The 11,564-nt window shown below is 46.9% G+C and overlaps 1 protein-coding gene across 1 annotated transcript in view; it reads right to left on the bottom strand.

The window, feature by feature from the left end:
• Nucleotides 1–3,704: 3,704 nt before the first annotated feature.
• Nucleotides 3,705–11,564, bottom strand: part of LOC135390926 (uncharacterized) — a 28,527-nt gene continuing 20,667 nt past the window's right edge. The window contains exons 4-5 of the mRNA XM_064620926.1: nt 5,707–5,973; nt 3,705–3,914 (exon numbers count right to left, since the gene is read on the bottom strand). Coding sequence (XP_064476996.1) covers nt 5,711–5,973 — 263 coding nt within the window. The 3' untranslated portion in view covers nt 3,705–3,914; nt 5,707–5,710. The remainder of the gene's footprint in view (nt 3,915–5,706; nt 5,974–11,564) is intronic.

Below are 11,564 nucleotides of genomic sequence, written 5' to 3'. Positions count from 1 at the left end.
CCCCCCCCCTGCCCCTGGAAGCTCGGTACCCCCCCAGAGGTCGATTTCTGGGCAAAGTACTGGAGCCTCCCCCCCCCCCCCACCCCCCACCCCCCTCAGTTTCTTTTCTCTCCTTGAGTTGCAGTCTTCCTAAGGCTGTGTCTGTGCGAAGAATATTGTAGGTTCGATTCGAGTTCCGAACCAAATATGGAAATTTGTATTGAAACAACTCGCACCAGCACGCATTTTCCCCTGAGCTAGAGGGCCTCCGTCAAGTACAGGAGGGACGGCCAACCACCCACGCTATTCTCATAATCTCTTACATCTTTCTTACCCATTCTCTCATGCAGATACAAATTCCGTATCCCAATTCTCTTCATGTTCTCTTCCAATACGAAACTACCCTCGTCAGCCAAAAAAACGCCGGAAGAGAGTGCATAAAACAAATGCTGCCTCATACAAAGATCGACATGCACATATATCACGTGCAATGAGTGAATATGTCCGTACGCATGCTCTTTTCGTATTTGCTTCGTTTACGTAACTGTTCGCGCTTCGTACGTATTTGCTTTCCGTACAAAACGATTCGCTCCCTTTTAAAATTACTATTCGCACGACCCTGTCTTATTACAAAAGCTTCACCGCAATGTCTCGTCGCTGCGTGAACTGCATGCAGCGATATACCTCGTGGTCATGCAGGGTATCCGAAGTTACAGTTTCCATTGATACAGCTTACCAGAGTAAACCGCAAGATCGCGCTATGTTAGTGAAGAGCAACACTGTGCAGAATACCTAGTAAAAGAAAAAAAAAAGTGGTGGTGGTTCTGGTGAAAGGGCTCGCCGTCGTCGGCCTCACAGTGGTGGGCAACGCGTCACGACTAACGCCTTGGGGGAATGTGCGTCCTGGGCAGACTTCTAAGGGAACTGTGCCGACATATGGTTGAAAACATCTGAAGAAAACCGAGCAAAACCGTCAAACAGCGCAGCCGGCATCGGGATTCGAACCCGGGTACCTCCCGGTCTCGACGTGACATGGCCAGCACACTAACCAGCCACGCGACCTTTTTTTCTTCCTTTTCTTTTTTTCCAATACCGTTTTATTTCCCACTAAAGAGCTGTCTCGAGAGAGACATCGAATTTGCGCGTTTTTGATCCTTTCAATCCCGACTTTACGTGCGCTATATCATATACCTTGTACCCGGCCACTTTTGACATAAGCCGAGAAATATTGTCGCTGCTTAAAAGAAGCCACGAGCATCTCTCTAGAGGAAAAATGAAAATGCTGCGTGGTTTTTCAGGGAAGAACCATTAGTGGCCAATCCCCCCTTGGAATGAAGGCTTCTCAAGGCCGGGGTAAGATGGTAATCTCACAGGCTCATGTATTAGGTGGCTTAGAAATGGAGCCTGACGTAATCCTTATAAATTGGTAGCAATCCCCCACGCATTAGTGCCCTTTTCGTGACCACCCCCCTAAATCACCGACATTCGCTGAAACCCTTTCACGCAACCGTGGCGTGTCGGCGTCACCGCGCCTTTTTGTTATGCAAAACCCTCTTTTTTCGGTGGATCCGGCTCACGTCCGGTTTCTTGCGGCTTCATAAAGACCTATTCTGATGTGTAGGAATACAAAGGGACGCGTTGCGAGGGCTCCAAAAATATAGTGTACCTACACCCTTAGAAATGAACTTCACCGCATAGCACGCTCCTAGCCAACCATCATCTTGAATGATATCGTCATCTTCCCTGATTTGTTGAAAATGGGGGGCGTACGCCTTTTTTGTGAACAGCATAAGTGTCACAAAAAAGGCGTACGCCTCCCGTTTTCAACAAATCGGGGAAGATAATGATATCATTCAAGATCATGGTTGATATCATTCGAGATTATGGTTGGCTAGGAGCGTGCTATGCGGTGAAGTTCATTTTTAAGAGTGCAGATGACATCGTTATCTACCCTGATTTCTTGAAAACGGGAGGTGTACGAATGATAGGGTTATCGCTTCTGATTCGAGGAGAGAGGGAGGCGTACGCTTTTTTTTTGTGTGTGTGTCAATTATGATGTATTTATATTATGTATGTATGTATATCATTCGTGGCAATGGTTGGCGTAGAGCGATGCTATGCTGTGAAGTTCAGTTTTTAGAGTGTAGCCAACCATAACCTCGAATGACATCGTTATCTTCCCTGATTTGTTGAAAACGGGGGGCGTACGCCTTTTTTGTGACAATTATGAACAGCATAAGTGTCACAAAAAAGGCGTACGCCTCCCGTTTTCAACAAATCGGGGAAGATAATGATATCATTCAAGATCATGGTTGATATCATTCGAGATTATGGTTGGCTAGGAGCGTGCTATGCGGTGAAGTTCCGTTTTCAGAGTATGGTTGTTAGCTGAGTGCGTGCTATGTGGTGAAGTTTTGTGTGAGGCCAATGTTACCATCACCACCACCACCATTTTTTTTCCTTATCCACTTCTTTCTCTCCCTATGAAATGGTCTCAAAGCGGGCAACTATTATGACGCAGTAATTTTACGATTACGAATTACGAATATTTATCGCTCGATTATTTATTTCTTATCCCTTCCTATTTCTTTCTTTCTTTAATTCTTTTCTTTTTATTTATTTATTATTTCTTAATTTTATTTATTTATTTATTTCTGGAATAGCAAGCCGACGCCTCGTTTGGCTGACCTGCCGTTTTTTTTCTTTTTCTTCTAATAAATATATCCCCCTCCCCTCGAATTACGACTATAACGTGAGAATTCATCACAGGAACTGATAAGTACAAACACTCCCGACACCCCCGAACACCCCCAAACGTGACACCCCCGAACGTGTGGCAAAAGGACAGACTTGTACGTATTTTGTCTTCTTGAGCACCGTACCCAAAATACCGTACTTTGAACACTTTTGTTTGTATTCTATATAGTATCCTACTCAGCACTTCATACATGTGTTTCTGCTCCATTTCATATACGTTTATTTTTTTTTCTCACTATTTTCTACTCAATACAACAGTTACTTTTGGGTTGTCCGTTTGCATGTTCAGTTTCACAACTTGTTTCCTCGGTCTTTCCATACTGGTTGGAAATACGTCTTCTGGTATTGCCGTTCCGATCTCAAATTTCCCCTTCCCTTCCAGTGAATTTTCTTTTTAAAGGTTTCTATTACGCAAATTCATGGTCTTTCACCCAAGGACACACGGAATTTTGTGAATAATAATGCAACGCAGCTAGGACATGTCGCATTGGCAGGCGACCAATGCTATTTTGGAACATCATTTCCTTATGAGAGAAACGGGGATCAGCTCTGTAGCATAACCACTCACAGTGCTGTTTTTAATTTCTTTCTTTCCCACACTGGCATCAGACCATTGAAGGTACCCTTTCTTCCTAATGGCCATTTTCTTTATAAGTGTAACTCACAAGAACTTGGCAACTAATAGGTCCGACGTAGGCTCTATTGAACCGCGTTTTTGTTTCAAAGAAAGCGACGAAGGCAGACATACATACAGTTCCAGATGCATCTGGTACCAAGTGCCAGTCGACCCTATGCTCATATATAAAAAAATAACAAAAACAAAGACAGTAAAGAAAGAAAAACAGTAAATTGATTCCTGATCGTTGCTAACATCATTTGGCATCCTCCGGGATCGTTCTGTATGGAAATAATGCCTTCAAAGCATCGGAGTGTTTCTTGACAAGAAAATAAAGACAAAACACAGCTGGTACAGCTCTGGTGTATCTGTATTTGCACATCTCGGTTATTGTCAGTCAAAGACAGTATACAGTATATTTACAGGTCGCTTCTCTAACAATGACTCCTATTTACACTCGTAGATGCAGTCTCCGTCCTCCACTGGGAGAGTGCGGGTGGCAGTTGATCCGTCTATAGGTTGTGTCTGTATATATGTACAATCTTGCAATGACGCCGTGAGCCTGCAAAATATAAAAAAAAGAAACGTGTTCACAACCAGTCCTAGTGGACAGGCAAACGATACAGGTATTATTTTGAACAGAGAGAACTATATGATGAGGATAGCAGTGATTTGGGATAGTTTGTATACATGTTGGAACTTCAACTGAAACTTTGGAGGTTGTTAGTTTAGTGACAGCGCCGTGTGCTCTCTGGCTTTGTGTGTGTTTTGCTCGTCAATCATACCTGCACAGCTGTCATACAGCGAACGTGTGCTCTTGGGATTGGATTAGATTAGATTAAATTTGAGTTAAAAATAATATGGAGATTCTGGCAGAACCGGCTACGCTAACTCTGTTTACACCACTAAAGGGCTGTGCTCTTGGGGTGTAAAAAGTCCTTACGATCATATAATCGATAACGTTAGCCGCACCCTATAACGGGTGCTTTACCACGTGACATGCTCCTATATAGGACCGGTCGGTCCAATGACGGGTCGGCTAGGAAGGACCGTGTTATGTCAACACCATCTACACTCTTAAAAGTGAACTTCACCGCATAGCACGCTGCGCGCCAACCATTGCCACGAATGATAGTGTTATAGCTGGTAATTGGAAGACAGAGGGGGGCGTACGCCTTTTTGTGGCAATTTTCATATATGCAAATTGCCACAAAAAGGCGTACGCCTCCCTCTGTTTTCGAATCATAAGCGAAAACCCTATCATCCGTGGCAATGGTTGGCGCACAGCGTGCTATGCGGTGAAGTTCTGTTTTTAGAGTGTAGATAGAGAAAGTCTGCTTACTCGTCGACGTGACGTAACAATTAAGAGTCAGCAAAGCAGGACCGTGTTTTCAACGGCGGCAGCCAGTCACGAACGTGCTCTCAGCGGTCGTGGCCATGAAGACGAACCACCGTCGTCTGCGAGTTGTGATTGAACGTCACCGCGTACTAAATCGGAAAACTTGGAAATGAAGCGCAAAACGGTCTCAATATTTCTCAAAACAGTTTTTCTGGAAAGCGCCTCGCACTTTTTGTCTAAATATTTTGGTGTGCAGATTCCAGGGGAGCTGTAGTCATTTGCGGATTCTTGAATTCGCAGTACAGTGAATCGCAGTAGCGGACGAATTCTGACTCCTAATGTCAGCGTATAGCGGAGGGGGGAGAGGAGGCAATGAGCAGGCCTTTTGTATATCTAGGTGGCGTTGGTTATGTTCGCCACCAACGTTCTTCCTTTCTTTTTTTTAAATTCCGTGTTAGCGCCGCGAAGCAACTGTGGCTATGAGCGGCGTACAGACGTGGACAGATGGAGAGAGGACAGCAGGAAGGAGTGGGGGATAGAGGGGTTAGTATGCGTCCTGGGCCGACTTCAGGGGGAACTGCACTCTTAAAAATGAACTTCACCGCATAGCACGCTCCTAGCCAACCATAATCTCAAATGATATCGTTATCTGTCCTGATTTGTTGCAAACGGGAGGCGTACGCCTTTTTTGTGACAATTATGAACAGCATAAGTGTCACAAAAAAGGTGTAAGCCTCCCGTTTTTAACAAATCAGGGCAGATAACGATATCATTTGAGATTATGGTTGGCTAGGAGCGGGCTATGCGGTGAAGTTCATTTTTAAGAGTGTGTGCCGACACTTGTATGAAAGGCTTTCAGAAAACCCAGGGAAAACCTCGGACAGCACAGCCGGTGACAGGATTCGAACCCGTGTCACCTCCCAGTCTCGGCGTGGAAAGCGATCACCCTAACCACTACGCCACGTGAGCTGGTCCCACCAACCTTCGAAGCGGATAGCTGAATGAGACAACCTACCAGCTCACGACGGTCTTCGGTGGTGCGGAAGCCTAAGCATGTAGGAGGGCAAAGACCTGGACCTCTCGCACTCTTCGGACGCGAACCGGTGCCGGTGACTGGAGCTGTCATCTCGGAGAGTCGCCAAAGAGGACGCCGGCGCTGAAGGTGTCTGACTTTCAGGTACGGACTGCAGGAACTTCCAGGCAGAGTTCTTGTTTTCCATGAGGATTCTGACCACCTGACGGATGTTCGTGTGGTTCAGGCTGTTCATGTCAAAGGGAAGACCTGCGCGACAAATAAAGAGAGGCCCGTGAGTTTCGCACGTGCGCAGGAGAGGGAAAGCGCTGGATTGGATTGGATTTGAGTTTGAAATAGAAAACAGTCTCGTGCACTGAAAAATTGACATACTTTATCGTGTTTTCGGAACCTTTATCGTGGACACCCTTCTGATCAACTAAACCTATACTTGATGATAAAGATAGGAAGTTTGGAGACGCTATCAGAACGGAACTTCACCACATAACGCGCACTGCACTCTAAAAACAGATGTGGTGGTAAAATGGCTCTAAAAACAGATGGTGGTGGTGGTGGTGATGTTGAAAGGGCTTGCCGTTGTCGGCCTCACGTATGTGGGCAACGTCACGACTGACGCCCTGGGGAAATGTGCGTCCTGGGCCGACTTCTAGGGGAACTGTGCAGACATATGTCTGAAAGCGTCTGAGGAAAACCCAGGAAAAACCCCAGACAGCACAGCCGGCACCGGGATTCGAACCCGGGACCCGGGTCTAAAAACAGAGCTTCGCCGCAAAGCACGCTCCTAGCCAACCACCATCCCGGATGACAACGTTCTCTTCCTTGATTTGATTAAAACGGGGGGCGTACGCCATTTTTTTGTGGCAATTATGAACTGCATAATGCCACAAAAATGGCGTACGCTACCCCCGTTTTAACTCCCCTGTTGGCTAGCAGCGTGCTATGCGGTAAAAGTCCTGTTTGAAGAGAAAAATCGAACGGTATTCACGATAACGGCTCAGAACCAAGACAATAAACCGATCGAAGTGGCTGACGTCACATTGCTGATTGATCGATTGAGAAAAAATTTGGATATGTATTGCTGAACTTTGACTTGACAGCTTCCTTCATCGCTTTGCTTTCGTATAGAGCGCTTACGATCCAGTAAAAATCCCTTATTAACGAAACAGCTCAAGTCTAAACGTTACGGTATACACATACGTGTGTGGTGAATACCGCTAATACCCCCGCGTCGAGCGTGTGTGTTTCCCACGGCTTAACGGTCACTGTGGGCAACTAAGTAATAACCAACCGCGTGGCCATATTCCCCCCACCACGAAGAACATATTCCTACTTTCATCCGCTCCCTTTCTTCCCTATATAGCCCAGAGTGGGGACGAGTCCCTTTGATTCTACCAATAACTGTTGATGGGGATACAGGGAGCAATGGTCTCGTGGGAATCTGGTGGCGGGGACGTTACGTGAGGGGAGGCTGCTGGTGTCAGGGGGGAACAACCGGTGCATATGTGTCGGGATATATGTAGAAGGTCGTGAGAAACGCAGCGCGGGGGTGGAAACTCTTTACGTTCGTATAGAAGTTTAGGGAAGCATATGTTCCCGAGTTTTCCCGTTGTTGTTGAGCGGATAGTTTCGGCAATGAGCTCTGTCTGTAGACTCTGAGAACAAGAACTTCGCCGCAGAACAGCACGCTCTTAGCCAACCATCATGTCGAATGATATCGTTATCTGCCCTGATTTGTTGAAAACGGGATGTGTACGCCTTTTTTGTGACAATTATGGACAGCATAAGTGTCACAAAATGGCGTACGCCCCCTGTTTTCAACAAATCAGGGCAGATAACGATATCATTCGAGATGATGGTTGGCTAAAAGCGTGCTCTGCGGTGAAGTTCATTTTTAAGAGTGTACGCTCCTAGCCAACCGTCATCTCGAACGACATCGTTATCTTACCTTATTTGTTGAAAACGGGAGGCGTACGCCCCCTTTTGTGACAATTATGAAATGAAATGATTGTGAAAAATGGCGTACGCCTCCCGTTTCCATCAAATCAGGGGAGAGAACGATGTCATTCGAGATTATGGTTGGCTAGGATCGTGCTATGCGGTGAAGTTCATTTTTGAGAGTGTACACTCCAAAAACAGAGCTTCACCGCATAGCACGCTCCTGGCCAACCATCATCCCGAATGACACGTTCTCTCCCTTCATCTGATAAAAACAATGGGGCGTAAGCCATTTTTGTGGCAATTATGAACTGCATAAGTGTCACAAAAAGGGCGTACGGCCCTTCGTTTTTTAGTAAATCAGAGGAAAGAACGATGCCATTCGAGATGATGGTTGGCTAGGAGCGTGTTATGTGGTGAAGTTCATTTTTAGGAGTGCAGGAGCGTGAACTGCGGTGAAGGTCTCGTAAGACCACCACTTTCGACGCCAACCTGAGTCATCTCATGCGCGTGCACATTCTTTCTTAAGCGGTGCTTCTCTGCTAAGCTCTCTCTCTCTCTCTAACAGGAGACATTTACCTCGTTTATCTATATTTCTATTCGCCGAAAAGTTTTTAGTTATCTTCAAATAGAACTCTTAGAAGAGTGACCGTCTTCCAGCAACTGTCACTCTTTCGACCGCCATTTTCCGACCACCTGCTCCCCGCATGACATCGCCACTGTCGCTTTCGTCAAGATAACACCGCATTACCTGGACCCAAAACAAGGGAAATCCTCACTTAGCGCGGTTATCATTTTTGGGGGCACCAGGAGCTTTTAAGACTTTGATGGCTCTACGACACGTTGTAAAAGGATGCTCTTCTGGTAGGCTAAGGAAAAAATAAAAAAAAAAAGAGAGAGAGAGGATGTCGGGAACTACGAACAACAGGGCGGTCCGTGTCTGAAAGGCTTTCATTCTGAACATACCCTAAAAACTAATTAGGACGCGTTGGTTCTCATGCTCGGAGGCGCCAGCTATAGCTTTTCTGTAAGCCACCTGCCCATCAGGTGAGGGTCACGGACCAACGACTTCGAAAAGCCCCCATCGCCAATTGGTTCGGAGGGCTACCCCGACACCATTCACTCCGGAGACGACTTTTGTTGCTCAAAGGCCAGGATGTTGTTGGAAGATATTCTCCACAGTCGTGGACGATCCAAGTAAAAGCTAAGGGGTTCCCGAACACAAATCGGTGGAAAGAGGTCGATTGTTGCTGACGTTTCGGACAAAGGGATTCTCAGGATGAGCTCCGGTTTCCGATCGGTTTACGGGCCTTTCGTGTCGAATTGCGCAGCAAATGGAAATCCGGTTACGATGAGAACACACCGAATGCTGCATCCCATAGAATGGAATGATACTGTTATTTCTCTCCTAATTGACGGTGCGTGTAACGTCCATTTGAAGCCCTCCCGCAGGTGACTTTTGGAAGTAAATAAATAAATGAATTGATTAGTTGAGTAATTTGGCAGCATTGACACGCGAAGTAACATAGTAGCCGTCTCGTGCGCCTCTCTGTTTTGAACATACCCGGAGAGAGGAAGGACGCCATAAATGACGGTCGACCCGCAGCATGTGACGACGCGGTTCTCTTCTTACAACGTGGACATAGACTCTCCTTTAGTTCTCTTACTTTTCAAACCGCATACAGGCAGATATGGTCTTCTATATAGAGTACAAGGTTCACCAGAGCCGTATAACTTTCACATAGCGATCGTTATATTTAAAGTTCGCGCGCTCCAAAGTCGCTTTGATAGGCTCGCGCGAGAGTTCGTGGCGAATCACGGACAGAAGTGATGCATTTAACGCGCGTTATGGCACAATTCCCTTAGAAGTCGGCCCAGGACGCACATTCCCCCAGAGCGTCAGTCGTGGCGTTGCCTATCGACATGACATCGACAAGTTGAAGATCGGGGCCCTGGTTTTCACTTGTTAGTAGTATGGGATCAGCTCAACTGGCCCACAACTCTCACAGTGGCCTGGACGCCATTAATGAGCAATTAGAGCTAATTGGGACCCCCCCCCCAGTAATTAGGATCATTCAGGGAGTCATTACACTAATTGGGGCGCATCTAGGACGTGTCCAGACCACTGTGTGAGTTGTGGGCTAGTTGAGCTGATAAAAAATAAAAAAATAGGTAGAAAATAAAATAAAAAGATAGAGATAGAGTGGAGAGAAGGAGTTTAGTTGAAGATCAACGACGTCATCTTGAAGAAAGCGGCCCGGAACGGCCGCTGACCGTCGCTGGGCGACGGAGCACAGAGGCAGGTTGCAAAGCATCGCAGCACCAGTTCCGCACATCCTGTGACGTCAGCTGTGACGTCATCATGGCATGTCTGGGCAAGTTAGGACAGCTCTGGACATGCAAGGAGAAAAACACTCGTAATACAGAGGCTGGGAAAGCAAGAGTATGCAAACCATCAATAGCTATCAAGAAAAAACAATTAGTTACACAACAAATGAGCCCACCAGAACAGGAGCGCAGAACCATGCGACTGCTCCATCCGAGAGGCAGGCAGAAACTGACTCGTAATGCTTTTTTGTCCTGTATAAAGCCCCGCAGCTGCACCCCCTAGCGGTTACTTTCTCAACTAATCTCACAACAAAATTATTAAGAATCACGCCAGCGCTACTCCCGGTCCCAAGGCAGAAGATGATAGAAAATGGCGGGAATGCCCGGACAACAGCAACCAGCACTGGCACGAAAATCGCAAACAAAGCGGGAACAAAGTTGACGAAAGCATTAGTTATGCAACAAATCACCTCACCACAGCAGGAGCGCAGACCGATGCGACTGCTCTCGTCGACAGCCAGGGATCAAGTGACGACGGAGCGAACGACCGCACGTCTTCTCCCAACGAGAGCCAGAGGTGGACTGACGTAAGCGCCACTCTACGGGTGCTACGCATGCGCGCGCTCGTAGCGCCCTCTGCGCGCTCCTACCGCCACCTGCGAGAGGCTAAGAGAGAAGAGCATTCCTGCGCCCCCTGCTGGCCGTTCTCATTGGTCGTGAGGCTAAGTGAGAAGAGCATTCCTGCGCCCCCTGCTGGCAGTTCTCATTGGTCCAGACATCATCCTATTGTCTCAGGGCTACACTGTTTTTTTCCACTAATGCTCCTTTGGTCAATCTGCAGTGAAGCCACGGTATGACGTCATCATGCACCTGCGTGGCTCAAGGACGCGTGCGCTCTAGACAGGGGACCTATTATTTATTGAATCACTATCCCAAGATTATTTCCTTTATTCTTCTATAACGATTGCATAGGAAACTATTGCAGAAGAGCACCATGCATGAAAACTGATCGTAGGAATTCCAAAGTCTTACTAAATGAGACTTGCAAAAGAACAAAACATCCTAACATGTAACTCCATCAATGGCTAATAAGAGGACTAGGCACTCAACAAATCAACGCGCGCAGAACTCGGGGCAGCACTATCGTCAAGACGACAATGTTCCTTGTCAAAAAAGAAAAAAAATACTAAGCGTCAACAAAGGAAAGCATGCATATTGGGGCATATCAGGACACGTCAGGACAAATCGTACGACTGCTGGGCAACAGAGGAAAACAAACACTTGAACAGAGTGAAAAAGGCACTCACCATCATTTTTCCCGTTCACAGCATTCCCTCATTGTAAATCCGCTCGTCACAAAATCCACCTGCATCGTCGAACACCATTCACCAGTGACGAACCACACATCCGCACCCCATCAGAGGCAGACAGAACCCCACCGAACCTACGCTCTTCCACTGACGGCCAACGCCAGGAGCAGAATTTGCATGTCGAGACCCGTCAGTGTCCAAGAGAGAAGTGAATCCTTGCGCCCCCTGCAGGCCGTTCCCATTGGTCGTAACGTCATCCTATTGTCT

Source organism: Ornithodoros turicata, chromosome 4 (assembly GCF_037126465.1).
Source record: "Ornithodoros turicata isolate Travis chromosome 4, ASM3712646v1, whole genome shotgun sequence".
NCBI lineage: Eukaryota > Metazoa > Arthropoda > Arachnida > Ixodida > Argasidae > Ornithodoros > Ornithodoros turicata.
Note: the sequence above shows the minus strand (reverse complement) of the source record. Positions and strands in the feature narration are given on the sequence as shown.